We start from the raw sequence: 18,265 nt of genomic DNA on the forward strand, positions 1-18,265 counted from the left end.
TTATTTAAGAGAATTAATTGTCAATAAAAGAAAGAATTTTCCGCAAAATAGTTTAATTTTTTACCAAATAGTTGAAATTCCAAGCCAAAAGTTCGAAATTTCAACAAAAGAGTTGAATTTTTAACCCGAAAATATGAATTTAAAAAAAAAGTTAATTTTCAACAAAATAGTTACATTCTCAGTTAAAAAAAAACACTTTTCAACAAAAAATATTTAATTTTCAACTAAAATGATGAATCTTCAACCAAAAAATTTGACTTACAAGAAAGTAGTTCAACATTCAAATCAGAAAGTTTCAACAAAATAGTTAAATTTTCAGCGAAAAAAGATCAATTTTCAATTAAAAATATCAAGTTTCAATAAAAACTGGATCAGTTATATTTTCATTTAAAAAAATTATTACCAAACAAACAAAAAAAGGAGAATTTTTTACAGAACAGTTGAGTTTTCTACGAAATTTTATACTTTCCATGACAAAAAGACGAATTTTCTAAAAAAAAATTTTTTAATGGAATTATGATCTAAGAATATGAATTTTCAAACAAAAAACTTAATTTTTGAGCAATCAGTTGAATCGCCAACATAATAGCTGAATTTTCCGTTTAAAGAAATTAAATTAAAACCATAAAAAATCAACTAAAATTATGAATCCTCAACCAAAAAATTAACTTTCAACCAGTTAAAGTTGAACTTTTAAGCTAAAGATATAAATTTTCAACACAGAAGATTAATTTTCTCCAAAAAACGAACTTTAAACACAATATATACATTTTTCAACAAATAGTTGAATTTTCAAACTGAGAAAAACCCATTTTTAACTGAAACTGGAGTATGTAGTTAAATTTTCATTAAGGAAATTTATTTTCAATAAAGGGAAACATTATCCGCAACTAGTTTAATTTTTACCAAATTGTTGAAATTACAATAAAAAAGATCTATCCTCATGAATAGAGTTGAATTTTTAACCCGAAAATTTGAATTTTTATGAATCTCCGACAGAAAAATTTTAATATCAAGAAAGTAGTTCAACGTTCAACCAAGGAGTAGAATTTTTAACCTAGCAAGATGAGTTTCCAGCAAAAAATTCAATAATTAATATTTAAAGACACAGGGAATGTAATATAAAATAAAAAAAGTTGGATTTGAGCAACAAAAACAAATTTTCAACAAAATGCTTGTATCGTCAACTAAAACCAATTATTTTTCAACTAAACATATGCATTTTTAATTAAAAATATTGTTTTTATACAAAAAATATGAATTTTTAACAATGTACATAAGTTTTCAATCAATAAGTTCATTTTGAACCAACAAATTCCATTTCTACAGAGAGATAAATTTTCAAATAAAAAAAGATGAATGTTTCTTAAAAATGTTTTAATTGTAAAAAAAAGATTGTTACAAAATACTTGAATTTTCAACCAAGAAGTATGAATATTAACAAATTGTTGAATTTTTAACAAAATAATTTAATTTTGTACAAATTAATATAATTTTTAATTAAAGAATAACATTTGAAATAAAACTTAATTTTTTATACTTTTAAAGTATTATATTGGAAAGTTGGAAATTTTGCTGAAAAAATAAAGTTAATTTGTTATTGCACACTTTTTTATTTCAGACAATACACTCTTAAATTCTGTAGACACATAATTATAATACTTTACAAATTTTATGACACTATTTTTACACTTTTTTCAAATTTGTGACACTATTTTAACTATTTTTATTTCTGTAGTTAGTTCGAGTTGTGTTAGTTAAAAAAAAATTATTTGGAGGTTCCGCCAGGCCCTTTTGTGTCTGAAATTGAATTGCCTTAGTTTGCAGTTTTTGAAAAATAGTAAATAAAGTCTAAAAAATTATTTTACCTCTAGAAAGAATTTTTTTTGGATTTATTAGGGAATAATCTCTAAATTTGATAAAATAAATTTTGGCAGTTATTATCGGGTTTAGACTACGAAAATGTGTAATTTATTTACAATTAATTGTTTGAAATGGCACCTAAAAATGTTTTGCCCTCTGGAATAATATGCACACTTTTTCTTCTGGAATATAAAGAGCATATTTTATATAATGAACAGAGAGCGAACGAGCGTAGTCTGAAGTTGCGCACGGAGCGTAGCCGCGACTCCCTCGTTGCTGTAAGGTACCGTCGCATGGGGGAAAGTGGTGGGAGAGTCGCGCGAACGTTTGAATGTCTGTGGCTGTGAGGAGCAGACAGCACTGAGAAGAAAGAAAAGAAAATAGAGCGACAAATGATACGTTGTCATCAGTGCAAAAAGAGGGTGGCCGCTGGACCTGGAAATCGGGAAATGACTGAATTTATTTTTTTACCGGGAATTTTACAAATTTTTAGAAAATAAATCTGTCCAACTTTGATTTAATTCGTGTTTTAAATAATTAGCTAAATTGGTATATTATTCAATTATGATATCATTCAGTTTAGAATGCGTAATTCGAAAATCTTTCACTTTGAAATTGTTCTATTTTAATTTTTAAGCGTACATTTTTATTTAAAGAATTTTAAAAAGCAGTTTTAAAGACTTAAAAAATTAAAAATTAGAAGTATTTGAAATAGATGGTTTAGGATTAAAAAAAAGCATTTTTAGTCGATAAAATGTGAATATAAATTAATTAATCATTTTTAAATTGAACTGTACTTTAAGTATTAATAAGTGAATAATAATTGATTTTACAAGACGTTTCGGAATCAGTTTATAATATTAGAATTTCGAGATTTAAACTTTAAAAATTAAACTGTTTGAATTTGAAAGCCTTTTCAGTTAGACAAATGTAAAAACCCGATTTAAACTTTATAAACTATTTTTAGTTTCCAAATAACTTTGAAATAATATATTCGTAATTAAAGGCTTTGATTAAATTTCAAATATTGTTTCAGTTTAAAATATTCCATTTTTAAACCATTCAACTTGAAATTTTTTAATTAAGAAAAATAACAATTATATAATATTTAGAGATAATTGGCTGTTCATTCAAAATCCGTAATTACAAATGAAATACACAAAACTAAACAAAAAACTAAACTTTGAAGTTCTAAATTTATTTCAAAATTATTCGCATTTTTTGTAAATATTTTTTAAAAATTAGGCAAAATTTCAAAAAATTGCTTAAAATTGTCCACATTCATTTTTTATAGTTTCGTAAATCTTTTTAAACATTCTCTTAAATTAATTTTTTAAAATAAAAAATCATTTTCAATTTTCCTTCGAATCTTAAGGAAATGTGTTTTCTTCTTTTGAAGCCCTTCACAATTCTTAAAAAAAATAAAATTGTTTAAATGGTGTAATTAGAATTTTAACGTTCAAAGTTTAATTTTTTATTTAGTTTTGTGTTTTTGATTTGTAATTACGAATTTTGAATGAACAGTCAGATATCTCTAAACGTTAAATAATTTTTCTTTTTCTTAATTAACATATTTCAAATTGAATGGTTCAAAAGTAGAATGTTTTAAACTGAAACAATATTTGAAATTTAATTAAAGCCTTAATTTACGAATCTATTATTTTAAAATTATGTTAAAACCAGAGATAGTTTATAAAGTTTCAATCGGGTGTTTACATTTGTCTAACTAATAAGACTTTTAAATTTAAACATTTTAATTTTTAAAGTTTAAATCTGGAAAATTTAAAATTATGATCTGATTCCGAATCGTCTTGTAAAATCAATTATTATTTATTTTTTAATACTTAAAGTACAGTTCAATTAAAAAATTATTAATTTATTTATTTACATTTTATCAACTAAAAATGTTTTTTTTTTAAATCCTAAACCATCTATTTCAAACATCCCAAATTTTTAATTTTTCAAGTCGTTAAAACTGCATTTTAAAATTCTTTAAATAAAAATGTACGCTTAAAAATTAAATTAGAACATTTTTAAAGTGAAAGATTTTCGAATTACACATTCTAAACTGAATGTTATCATAATTGAATAATATGACAATTTAGTTAATTATTTAAAACACGGATGAAATCACAGTTGGACAAATTTATTTGATAAAAATTTGTAAAATTCCCGGTAAAAAAAATAATTCATTGTCATTTTCCGATTTCCAGGTCCAGCGGCCACCCTCTTTTTGCATTAATGACAACGTATCATTTGTCACTCTATTTTCTTTTCATTCTTCTCAGTACTGTCTGCTCATCACAGCCACAGTCATTCAAATCTTCGCGCGACTCTTCCACCACTCCCCCCCCCTGCGACGGTACCTTACCGCAACGAGGGAGCTAAGGCTACGCTCCGTGCGCAACTTCAGAATACGCTCGTCCGCTCTCTGATAATAATTGTCAAATATGTATACTAGGTGACAAAAAAGAATCTTGAATTTCGAAATGTACATTTAGTTTGAATTCAAAAAAATTAGGTGATATTTATCATTCCTGGTGAATTAAAATGAATTCACAAGAATTCAGAGTGGATTATTTAAGAATTTAAGTAAAATTCAAAAGAATTTAAATGTGCATTTAGAGTAATATAAGGGAAATTAATTGATTTCAGTAAAACTCAGTAAAATTTCAATTGAATTTAAAAGAACTTAATGAAATTTATACAAATCCAAGATTAATTTAAAAGAATTCAGGGTGAATTAATATTGATTAAAGTTACAGCAACCAAAATTTTTAGAGTTAAAAAAAATTCAATTCAGTTTAGAGAAATAGGAGTAAATAGAAATTTAATAAAATCAGTAACATTACAATAATTCAAGGTGAATTTGAAATTGTTCAGGGTTTATTAAACAAAATTGAAAATCAAAAGAAGATACATAAATTTAGTGGATTTCGAGGGAATCTCAAAATATTCAGTGTGAATTAAAAGATCACTAAAGTGCATTTTTATGCAGGGTGGCCGCTGGACCGGGAAACCTGGAAAACCGGGAATTTTATGAGACCGGGGAAAACCGGAAAATGACAGTGAATTTATTTTTTGACCGGGAATTTTACAAAATTTTGAGATTAAAAATTTTGTCCAACTTTGATTTCAAGCATTTTTTAAGTAATTTTTCAAATCGTAATTTTTTCAATTATTATATCATTCAGTTTAGAATACTTAATTCAAAAATCTTTTGCTTTAAAAATTTTCTATTTTAAATTAAAAATTTTTAAAAGCTTATATTTTAATTTAAAGAATTTTAAAATGCCGTTTTAAAGGCTTAAAAATTCAAAAATTAGAAGTTTTTAAAATCGAAGATTTTTTAATTAAAAAAAAGGGTGGCCGCCGGACCGAGAAACCGGGAATTTTACAAATTTTTAGAAGAAAAATCTGCCCAAGTTCAATTTTAACAGTTCTTTAAATAATTAAAGTGCAGTTCTGAACATTTAAAGAATTAAAAATTAAAATCATTTAAAGAGGAAAGTTTTTGATAAAAAACAGTTATATTTTATCAGCTGTAAATATAAATAAATAAATTATTTAAAAAATGGATCTGTTCTCTAAGTATAGAAATCTGAACAATAATTAATTTGACCAAAAAATTCTAGATCTGTTCAAAATGTGAGATTTTCCAGATTGTAACTGTTTCAATCCGAAAATCTTAATAAGAATTGAAATTAATATATCATTTATTCCGATAATTTTATTTTTAAATACAAATTATCATGATTTATCAATAATATATTTTTAATTCAGAGTTTCAGGTATTCCTTTATATAGTTTTCTTATATTAAATTTAATAAATAAATTTATTAACATATTATTTCTATTAATTTTTGTAGCCATTAAAAAATGTAAAAGTGCGTTTTACCATTTTCAACTTAAAAATAAATACATGATAATATAGTCACAAGTAAAGGTTTTTATCAAATTTAAAATATTGTGAGTCTAAATTATTTAATTTTTATCCCATTCAATTTGAAATTTCTTATTGTAGAAAAAGAATATGTATAAAAATTGTTTAATTTATAAGTGAAATTGTTCAATTTTGACGCATATAAAATGATTGAACGCTTATTATTTGTAGAAAAAATTTGAGAAATTTTAAGAAATATTAAAAGTTTTGAAGATATTCAAAATTAATTAAAAACTTGAAATTATTTCAAGTAATTTAAACGATGTGTGTTAACATTTTTTTCAGAACTTCTAAATATATTTAAAAATTAATCGAGATTTTCCTACAATTTTTGAAAATCCTGCAAATTAAAAAAAAAATCTTAAAAACTTCCATAATTATTTCAAAAATTCTAGATTTTTTGTTCGAAATCTGCAAAAATCTACACTTTATTTTAAATGTAGCTTTAAGTGTTTGAAATTATTTCAAGTTTTAAATTTAATTCGAATCTTTTTTAAACTTCTAAATGTCCCTTAAAATTACTTTAATATTTTTACAAATAATAAGTGTTCTATTATTATTTATAAATTAAAATTAATTTTTTTTTTAATTTGCAGGATTTTCTAAAAGTTATAGAAAGAATTCAATTAATTTTGAAATATATTTAAAAGTTCCGAAAAAAAATTCAAAAATTATTTTGAATTTAGACAAATTTAAAACCACTTCTAGATTTCTCAAGATTTTGAAATAAAATTTTAAAGCTTTTAAAGGACTATCTAAAATAAAAATAATTTAAGAACTGTTAAATTAAAAAAATTATTTAAAAATTTTTAATGTGTCTAGTTTAAAATTGCTTAAAATAATATAATTATGAAAATTTTTCAAGCGCATTGCTTGATTCTTTAATTTAGACTATTGAAAATGTTAACGTGGATCTATTTTTTTTGGAACTGAATCTGAATCTTTGAACTCTATAATTGACAAAAGTTCTAAAATTTACAGTTTATTTGCATTTTATTTAACATTTTTTAATTGAAAATAGTTAGCACCTTCCATTTGGTACGTGTACATATTTGAGCATTTGAATACACAATTTTCGAATTGAAAAACTTTTAAACTTCAATTTTAAAAGTTTGGAATTCAAGTATTCCACTTTGAATCGTTTAATTTGTTGTTTATTGTTTATTACTTTATATGGAAAAATTTTAGAATATAGTTTGATTTTTTAAATTTCATTGGCCGTGAAAAATGTTTGCGAACCGGGAAAAAACCAAATTCAAAAAGTGACTTTATCTTAAAAAGTGATAAAAGCTTACATACTTTTCAATTAAATTATAGCTAACATGTATTTCAGATTACTACAGTAACATTTGAACTATGAAAATTTTACACTTTTTTCGAAATTGAAGATTGTAATGAAATCACAAACTTTCGCGTTTTAAGCCCGATTATGTCTTCAAACATTATTTTAACCAAGTAAAATGCTTTTTAGGAGTCAAAGAATTGTTTAGCCTTAAATTTGTTTTTTTTTTTAAGTCGAAAACTAAGAAAGTTTATTTTCAGACCTAACATTTAAAAAATATATATATCGCAGTACTTTTTTGATAAAAAGTAGAAATTTAAGGGTCTTTTCTTTAATATTCAAGTTTTCACCTTGTATTACCGTCAGAATTATTTAGTATAATATCGAGAATATTCATTTCTAAATCATACGCGAATTTTTTTTAATAACTCTAAAATGTAATTGGATTTGCCGAAGTACTTTAGTTAATGTTTTATTTATTTTTAAGCTGGACTTGAAATCAAATAAAGCATCAGTGAAAGAAAAGACTATTCAGCTAAATCAGCAGCTGGCGGAATTACGCAAAGAAGTCCATCAGCAAAAAGTTGAAAAAAAGTCGAAACTTTCAGGAAAGTTGCAGACAGAAAAAGTTGTGCAGCTAAAAAAACCACCTATAAAAATGGAGACAGAAGCAACGGCTAGTTTAGTGAAAGATTTACAGATTTGAAATTTATACAAAACAAAAACAATTAACCAGATATAATTAATTATATCTCTATTGCAGAAATGTATCATAAGTTTGCAAATTTTAAAATAAAGTGAAAATTTTTAATAGAACATACAATATTGATTAAATATCTTATATTTTATATAATTTAGGTTGATATAATTTGGGGGAAAAAGGTAAAGCGATAAAACAAAGGAGAGGAAACAGATTTAACCACATTTAATTTACCAATGCAATATTCGATAACATTGGATAATATTATTACACTTTTTTTAGAAATATTTTTCAAGTTCTGCTTAGTAATGAAACAAATGTAAGATTTTTTTGTATCATATTTAGCAAAACCGAGCAAATAATGGAGAAAAACGCAGCAGCTTTGATTGTGGTGGGAGATGAAATCTTACGAGGCCAAACTGTGGATTTAAATTCGTCCTATTTGGCTTCAAAATTATATGGTGCAGGATTTCTACTTCGTAAAATTGTCACCATTCCCGATTCTGTGAGTAATGGGTTTTTTATAAATTAAATTGAAGAAAAAGTAATTGTGCCTTAACAGGCCATGGACTCGCCACACTATTGACACTTTTGAGCGATGACACAATTTTGCTAATGTTTTTAAAAAATCACACTAAAGGCACTATTTTCTCACAATTGAGGGAACAACATAACGGAAAATTATCTCAATGGTTGCGCATACATTGCTTAAAGTTTTTTTTCTAAACTTTTGAACGAAATTTTGTCGAAAATTTTCATTTTTAATGAAAAACGGTTAAATTGAACCAAAAAGTACGAATGTTCAACAAAATATATAAATTTTCTTACCAAATAGTTGAATTTTCACAAGAAGATTAATTCTCAACGTGGAAGATTACTTTTTTACAAAAAAAAAGAATTCTCAATAAATTTTTAACCAAATAATTCAATTTTCAACGAAGAAGATTAATTTCCTACCAATGTAAATAAATTTTCATCAATTAGTCGAATTTTTAAGATGGAAGTTTTATTTTCTACCAAAAAGATTAATTCTCAATAAAATGCATACATTTGTAATCAAATAATTCAATTTTCAGCGAATAAGATTAATTTTCTCCCAATGTAAATAAATTTTCATCAAATAGTTGAATTTTTAAGATAAAACTTTAATTTTCGACCTAAAAGGTGAATTATCATTAAAATACATATATTTTTAACCAAATAATTTAATTTTCAGCCAAGAAGATAAATTTTCTACCAGAAAAGACGAATTTTTAAGAAAACAAATTTTTAACCAAATAGTCCAATTTTCTACAAAAAAAGTGAATTTTTAAAAAAATTACGAACATTTTCAACTAAATAGTTTGAAAAATGAATATAGATAGTACTCTAAATTTTATGTGATTCATTTTTAGTATATATTTTTCTCGTTTTAAAATTTCGTGACATCGTTACATTTTTAGTTAAAAAATCAATTCCCAACTAAAAAATTGAATTTTCTACAAAATCGTTTCATTTCGTAACAAATAGTTAATTTTTTTAACCAAATTTTTGAATTTTCTAGCCAAATATAATTTTTGAGAAAACAGTGCAATTTTCAACCCGAAAATATGAATTTTCAACTAAATACTTAAATTTCCATTAAAAAAATTACTTTTCAACAAAAAAGAAAACAAATTGTCAACGAAAAATTTAGTAGTTTATATTTAAAAATAAAATAATTTAATAAAAAATATGGACTTAACCAACTAAAACGAATTTTTAACAAAATACTTGAATTGTAAACAAAAAAAAAGATTGATTTTCAACGAAACAGTTGCATTTTTATTGTTAAAAATTAAAAAAACGAATTTTCAACAAAATATATAAATTTTTTAACAAAAAAGTTAATTTTTTAAACTACAGTACATTTTTCAATCGAATTGATGAATTTTCATACGAGAAGATTTATTTCCTACTCGAAGAGACAAATATTCAAGAAAATGTATAATTTTTTAACCAAATCGTTTAAACAATGGATGTGATGATAGTCCTAATTTTATTCGAAGAATTTTTACCTTATATTTTTTTCGTTTCTAAATATTTTTACTAAAACTTTTAACCCCGGAAAATAAATTTCAAAAAAAAAAATGATTTCCAACCAATCAGTTGAATTTTCCAATTGAAAAAAACAGTTGAATTTAGCCAACAAAAACGGATTTTCAACGAAATAACAAAAAATCAACCAAATAGTTAAATCAATCACCAAATTATTGAATTTTCTACCAAACATTTAATAGTTGATATTGAAAAATAATAAAAATAAAAAAGTTGGATTTAACCAACTTAAAAGCATTTTTAACAAAATACTTTAATTATCAACTAAAAAAGATTAATTTTCAATCAAACAGTTGCCTTTTTATTTCGAAAAAAAAATATTTTTTTACCAAAAAAGGAGAGTTTTCAACAAAATACATACATTTTAACCAATTTTCTTAATGTTGTAGCCAAAAATACGATTTTTTAACAAAAAAGTTAATTTTTTACTAGTGAAATGCATTTTCAACCAAAAAAAAGCTGAAATTTTGACAGAAAGAGATGAATTTTCAAACCCAAAAGATAAATATTCCACAAAATAGTTGAATTTTCAACCAAAAAATTGTGTTAATCAGGAAAGAAATTTAAAAAAATTTAATTAATTAATTTTTAATCAAGAAGATTAATTTTGTACCAGAAAAGATGAATTTTCAAAAAAAATACAGACATTTTCAACAAAATAGTTTAAACCATGGATATGATATTAGTCGAAATTTCATTTGATTAATTTTTAATTTACATTTTTTCGTTTTTAAGATAAATTTTCATTAAGGCTATTTGATTCTTAATTTAAAATGAATTTTCTACAAAATAGTTTAATTTTGCACCAACTTCTTAAATTTTTAAGCAAAAAAAGAAGATTTTTTTATGAAAGAGCTAAATTTCGAACCCTAGAATATGAATTATCAACAAAAAAGTTGATTTTAAACCAATCAGTTGAATTTTCAGCAAAACATTTTCAGTTTTAAAAATTAATTTTTAACCACAAAAAAAACGAATTTTCAAATAAAATTATGAATCTTCAACCAGAAAAAAATAAACTTTTAAGAAATCAGTTCAACTTTCAACCAGGTAGTTGAATATTTAACCTGAAAAAAGATATTTGAATAACAGCAAAATATTTTCATTCAACGTAAAAAAAACAGTTAGATTTAACGAACGAAAATGGTTGGTTTCAACCAAATAGTGAAAAATAATATTTAAAAAAACATTAAAGTTCAATTTAATTACTTTTAAAAAATTAGATTAGAAAATTGGAAATTGCGATAAAAAAAGGTCAGTTTTCGAATTCACACTTTTTATTAAGGAATATATACTTTTGAATTGTAACTACACAAGTTTAATAATTGAATAACTTTATGATACTATTTCGACACTAATTTTTCAAATTTGTGACACTATTTACACTATTTTTTATCCGAGTCCTGTCTTACGAAAAATTTTCTATTCTCTTAAACAAGTGAAAATTAATTTTATATTATTAAAATAGGTCTTCGAAATAGCTAAAGAAATATCTGACGTTTCGAAAAATTATCCCATAGTCTTTACATGTGGTGGAGTGGGACCGACTCACGACGATTTAACATACGAAGGCGTAGTTAAATGTTTTAAATTGAAATTGGAAGAAAACCAAGTACTCCTCGATCTTTATACAAAGTTAATACCAAAACAACCGGAAGTTCGGCGGCTTTGTTTGGTACCAACTCCTTGTGAAGTTATCCACATCAAATCAACAGGTATTTTTTTATACTTAAAAATTATTTTATCCAAATTATATAATAAATTCTTTTAAATCAAATTAATTTCGATAACATATTTAATTCAATACGAAATACTCTAAATTTCTAAGATTTCTAATCGAAATATATTATTATAAATAAAGTACAATTAAATCATAATTTGTTATTATTTTTTTATATCTAAATTAACCTAGTTGTTTGAAAAATTATATACTTTGTGAAAAATTTGCCTTTTTTGTAGAAAATTAATCTTTTTGATTGAAAATTCATCTTTTTGGTAGAAAATTCAACTATTTCAGTTAAAGATTGATAATTTTATTTAATAATTCGTCAGTTCATTTCATTTTTTGTTGGAAATTGATCTTTTCTTGTTCAAAATTCAACAATTTGGATGAAAATTGGTATTTTTTAATTTAAAATTCAATTATATCGTTGAAAATCTATATATTTGGTTAAAAATAGATTTTTGTATAGAAAATTATCTTTTTCTTTGCAAGTTAATCTTTTTGTTTAAAAATTATATTTTTTCGGTTAAAAGTTCAAGTATTGCAGTTAAATATTTATCATTTGAGTTGAAAATTCAGATTTTAGCTTGGAAAGCTAAAATAAAGCTACTTGTTTGAAAGTTGAACTCTTTTGTTGAAAATAATTTTGTTGGTTGAAAATTCATGATTTTAATTAAAAATTCAATTATTTCGTTAAAATATGGTTTATTTTTTGTTTAAAAATTATTTTGTAATTTAAACTGAAAATAGAATTATCATTCCAGGTTGAATATTGCATAATTTTAGATAAAAATTCATCTCTTTGGTTAAACATAGATTTTTTGACTAAAAATTTAATTATTTAATTTTTGGTGGAAAAATCATAGTTTTAGTTAAAAATTCATCTTTCTGGTTTAAAATTGAACTATTTCAGTTAAAGATTTACAATTTTAGTTCAAAATTCATCACTTTGGTTGAAAATTTAACTATTTTTAGAAAGTTTTCATTGGTTACGAGTTAGTTTTTTTGTGAAAAGTATTTTTTAACTGAAACTTTAACATAATCTGATTTAATATTCCATAGTTTTAGATGAAAATTCTTCTGTTTGGTTGAGCATTCATTTTTTGAACCTAAAATTTAATTATTTAAGTTTTGATTGACTATTTATCTTTTTTAGTAAAACTTAATTTTCTGTTGTTGATTTTTCTTTTTAGCTGAAAACTTGTTTTTCTTGTATAAAATTTAACTGTCTCAGTTGAAGATTCATCATTTTAGTTGAAAATTCACCAGTTAGGTCGGAAATTGAACTATTTTCTTGAGAATCCGTTTTTTCAATTAATTTTTTCAACTAAAAGTTTGACTGTTATTTTTGGTTGGAAATTGATATTTTTTAGTGGAAAAATTAACTATTTGTTTCAAAATTCATTTATTTTGCAATTTTTTGCTCTGTTGTGTTAAAAGATGTTTAGAATTAACGTCATGATTTAAAAGAAATTTTTGCGTTTAGCTAGCGGCAAGTATGAATGTTTTACTTTTTAGTTAAATGGAAAAATTGAGATACATGACCGGAAAATAATTGAGAATTTGAAATCTTTCGCCGTTTCGCCACCTTGATTTTCAAGAAAATTGTTAAATTTTCAATCAAAAAAGATTTTCTACTCAAAGAGATGAATTTTCAATACACAAAGACGAATAAAAAAAGAAATTCTAACTAAGCAGTTAAATTAACAACCAAATAGATGAGCTTTCGAGTAAAAGAGACGAGGTTTCCAAAAAGTAGTTAAAGATTTAACGAAATATTGACATTTTCAAGTCAAAAAAATGATTTTTTTTCGGAGAAAGTTAAATTTTTAACAAAAAATTTACTTTTCAAACCAGAAAGATAAATTTTTAACGAAGAAGGACGACTTTTCTACCATAAAAGATAAATTTTCAATCCAAAAGGATGAATTTTCAACAATACAATTGCAAATTCGACCAAAAGTGATGATTTTAACAAAATAGTTAAATTTTTAAAAAATAATTAGATTTTTAACAAAAGAGTAAAGTTTTTTGCTAAAAATTCGAATGTTTAAAAAACAGTTGAATTTTGAAACAGAAAAGATGAATTTTCAACAAAAAAAAATCATTTTCATTCAAGAAAGATACATTTTTTACAAGATAGTTGAATTCTCAAACAAAATTTGAACTTTCAACAAACCAGAATAATTTTCTACCCAAAAAGTCAATTAAAAAAAAATCAAAATACATAAAATTTCGATCAAATATATAAATTTTCTATCAAATGGTTGAATTTTTAATCAAACAATTGAATTTTCAAGAAAGAATATTAATTTCTAAGTCAAAAAGACGAATAATATTTTTTTTTTCAAGTTGAAATTTCAATGCATAAATTTTTTTGCTACCAAGATGTTCAATTTCCAACTAAATCGGTTAATTTTCTATCAAATTGTTGAAGTCTTTTTTTAAAAAAGATGAATTTTCTACAATACAGTAGAATTTTTATTATAAAAGTTCATTTAAAAGAAAATAATTCGAATTTTTAACTATATTTAAGAATCCCTTAAAAAAAATTTTTTTACACAGTAGTTAAACTTTAAGACAAATAATAGACTTTTCAACCAAAAAGCGTGATAAATTTTTAACCAAAAATGAAACTAAAAAAATGAATTCTTAACAAAGTAGTTGAATTTTTTATCTAAAAACTTACTTTTCAGCAATATATTTGAATTTCCAACAAAATAATGAAACTTGCAACCAAATAATAGATTTTATAATGAAATGAAATCAATTCCAAACTAAAAATATATGTAGTAGTCTATTCAATAAAAAAATGTACTTTTACCAAAAAAATATAGTTAAATTTCCCATCATATTTTTTTTGGATTACACCACTAAATAGTGCTATAAATTTTGATAAATAGGAAAATAGTTTGAGGAAAAAATGAATTTTTAATTCAGAGTACAAATTTCCATTACATATTAATTTTGTACGTTTATTTGTTTTTAAAGTTATAAAAATATAATTTACTTAAGGCTTTTGAAAACAGATTAAAAATGATTTTTATCAATTTAGATATAATTGTCAAAAAAAGATGAATTCTCAACAAAAACTATAATAGTTGAAATTAAATAAAAAATTGATTTTCATTTTAAATCTAAAAAGTTTAAATTCATCCAAAGAGACGAATTTTGAACAAAATATTTGAATCCTCAATCAAAAACGATTTCAATTTAAATCTAAATAGTCGGAATTTTAATAAAAAAAGATTAAGTTTCTTCCAAAAGAGATGAATTTTCAAACTAAAAAAAAAACGAAGTTTCAATATAATTGTTGTATTTTCGTCCGAAAAAGATTTTTTAGCCGAGCAACAAAATAGGCAAATCATAGTTTGAAGGGGGAAACAATTTTTACTACAAAATAAAATTTTCGAATAAATGTTTTTGAAGTTTCTTTGTTTATATTTCCTTCGAGGTTATATAAATATAATTTTTCTAAATTTCTCTAGAAAATTAAAAAATGGTTTGGCAAATTTCAGACATGGCAAAAAAAAGTTAGACAATTTTAAATAAATTTTGCTTCTTTTATAAGAGTTTACATAATTTCAAGTTCTTAAGTTTTGAAAACGTTGTTGAAAATGATGATTTCATAAAAACTTGCTTTTAAAATTATGATATTGTTTAAATTGTCGAACGTCCGTATTTTTTTATTAATATTTATCTTCCTCGTAGAAAATTAATCTTTTTCACTGCAAAGTTAAATGATTTCTGGTTAAAAATTCATCGTTTTAGTAGAAAATTTTTCTTTATGGTTTAAAATTAAATTATTCCAGTTCAAGATTTATCATTTTACTTGAAAATTCGTCGCTTCGTTTGAAATTGTAACGATTCCAATTGAATATTCCTTAATTTTAGTTGAAAATTCATCACTTTGTTTGAAAAAGGAATTTTACGAAAAATTCGTCTTCTTTGGTAGAAATTATATTCTCGATTAAAAATTCATCTTTTTGGTTGAAAATTCAGCAATTTGACTGAAAATGGATATTTTTTAGTTCAAAATTCTACTTTTTGATTAAAAAATGCACTATTTCGTTGAAAATTCATTTTTTTTAAATCATCTTTTTTGGTAGAAATTAATTTTTTTGTTTGAAAATTTATCTTTTTGGTTGTCAACTCAAGAATTCTATTTGAATATTCATAGTTTTATTTTAAAATTCGTCCTTTTTTTTGTTTAAAATTTAATTATTCGACTAAAAAATCATCATTTTAGTTGAAAATGCACCTTTTTGGTTTAAAATTCAACTATTTCAGTTAAAGAGTCATGATGTTAGCTCAAAATTCATTACAATGTTTGAAAATATAACTATTTTTTCGAAAATTCGTTTTTATGAGTTAAAAATTCAAATATATAAGTAAATAATTCAAACTATTTGGTTGAAAATGTATCCTTTTTGCTTAAAAATGTAACTTTTTGGTTGAAAATTAATCAGTTTTGGTTTATGACTCCACTATTTTTTGGAAAATTCGTCTCTTTTTTTGTTTAACTCCATTGTTTTTTATTTCAAATTAAAATCTTTTTTGTTGGAAAATCAACTGTTCGTAGAAAATTATTCTTTTTAGCTTGAAAATTCAACAATTTGATAGAAAATTAAACTGTTTAGTTGAAAATAAAACCACTTAGTTGAAAGTAAATTCCTTTCTTAAAAATTCATCTTTTTGGTATAAAATTCGTCTACTCAAGTTGAAGATTTGTCATTTTTATATAAAATTTATCACTTTGGTTAAAAATTTACGGTTGCTTTTTTGTGGAAAATTAGTTGTTTTTTTAATGAAAATTTAACAATTGCATTTTTGGTTGACAACTCACATTTTTTAGTATAAAATTCAACTATTTGGTTGAGAATTCATGTCTTTTGTAGAAATATTGTCTTTTTGGGTAGAAAATTAATCTTTTTAGTTGGAAATTGAACTATCTAAGCAAAATTCATCTATAATGTTGGAAATTGCAATATTTTTACTTGGACCAAATAGTTCAATTTTCTACTAAGTTGTTAAATTTTTGAGTTAAAAATAGTAGTTTTTAACAGCAAAGTTAATTTTTAACCAGAGAGTTGCATTTTTCGCCTAAAAGGTGAAACTTTTACAGAAAGAAATGAATTTTCAAACAAAAAAGATAAATATTCAACAAAATAGTTTAATTTTCATCCAAGAAATTGTGTTAATCAAGAAAGACAATTTTTTAAATCGAATTGGTAAATTTTAAATCAAAAAGATTTATTTTCTACCAGAAAATCCGAATTTTCAAGAAAATACATACATCTTTAACCAAATAGTTTAAACAATGGACGTGATATTAGTCCAAATTTTATTTTATTCATTTTTACTTAATGTTTTTTTCGTTTCTAAAATTTTCTTACTAAAAACTTGAATCGTTAAATTAACATACATCAATTTTTAGAAAAAAATGGGACAGTTGAGTTTTCTTTAAGGATGATTGATCTTTAATTTTTAAAAAAGAAGACCTTTGTACAAAATAATTTAATTTCGTACCATATAGTTTGATTTGGTACCAAATTTTTAAATTTTCAAGCCAAAAAGACGATTTTACTATAAAGGAGTTGAATTTTTAACTCGAGAATATGAATTTTCAAAAACAATCAGTTGGTTATAATTATAATTATAAGTAATCTTTTTGGTGGGAAATAGAACTATTTAATTAAAAATTCATCTATATTGTTGAAAACTGCAATATTTTTACTTGAAATAGTTCAATTTTCTACCAAATTGTTAAATTTTTGAGTTAAAAATAGTCGTTTTGAATAACAAACTTAATTTTTAACCAGAGAGTTGCATTTTTCGCCTAAAAGGTGAAACTTTTACAGAAAAAAATAAATTTTCAAACCAAAAAGATAAATATTCAACAAAATAGTTGTATTTTCAACCAAGAAATTGTGTTAATCAAGAAAGAACATTTTTTAAATCGAATTGATGAATTTTTAATCAAAAAGATTCAATCTTTAATTTAAAAAAAAGAAGATTTTTCTGCAAAATAATTTAATTTCGTACCATATAGTTTGATTTGGTACCAAATTTTTAAATTTTCAAGCCAAAAAGACGATTTTACTCTAAAGCATTTAAATTTTTAACCCGAGAATATGAATTTTCAAAAAAAAAAGAGATGATTTTGAAACAATCAGTTGGTTATAATTATAATTATAAGTAATCTTTTTGGTGGGAAATAGAACTATTTAATTAAAAATTCATCTATATTGTTGAAAACTGCAATATTTTTACTTGAAATAGTTCAATTTTCTACCAAATTGTTAAATTTTTGAGTTAAAAATAGTCGTTTTGAATAACAAACTTAATTTTTTACCAGAGAGTTGCATTTTTCGCCTAAAAGGTGAAACTTTTACAGAAAAAAATAAATTTTCAAACCAAAAAGATAAATATTCAACAAAATAGTTTTATTTTCAACCAAGAAATTGTGTTAATCAAGAAAGAACATTTTTTTAATCGAATTGATGAATTTTTAATCAAAAAGATTCAATCTAATTTTAAAAAAAGAAGATTTTTCTGCAAAATAATTTAATTTCGTACCATATACAGTCTGTCAAGTTAAAGCGTGGGTGGCTTTACTCGCAGTCGGTAAGGTGTATCGACATGATTTTGGTGTCAAAATATTAAGAAGAGCTCCCT

The 18,265-nt window shown here is 23.2% G+C and overlaps 1 protein-coding gene across 4 annotated transcripts in view; it reads left to right on the forward strand.

Annotated features, from left to right (window-relative positions):
* Positions 1–18,265, forward strand: part of LOC117174975 (FAD synthase-like) — a 42,054-nt gene that overhangs the window by 8,049 nt on the left and 15,740 nt on the right. For 2 of the 4 annotated variants that reach the window (XM_033364451.1, XM_033364452.1), the window contains 2 exons: positions 8,134–8,293; positions 11,333–11,579. In XM_033364451.1, coding sequence (XP_033220342.1) covers positions 8,134–8,293; positions 11,333–11,579 — 407 coding nt within the window. Of the gene's footprint in view, positions 1–7,575; positions 7,897–8,133; positions 8,294–11,332; positions 11,580–18,265 lie in introns of those variants that run through there. The other 2 variants (XR_004467411.1, XR_004467412.1) reach the window with 1 other exon arrangement.

Source organism: Belonocnema kinseyi, chromosome 6 (genome assembly GCF_010883055.1).
Source record: "Belonocnema kinseyi isolate 2016_QV_RU_SX_M_011 chromosome 6, B_treatae_v1, whole genome shotgun sequence".
NCBI classification, from domain to species: domain Eukaryota; kingdom Metazoa; phylum Arthropoda; class Insecta; order Hymenoptera; family Cynipidae; genus Belonocnema; species Belonocnema kinseyi.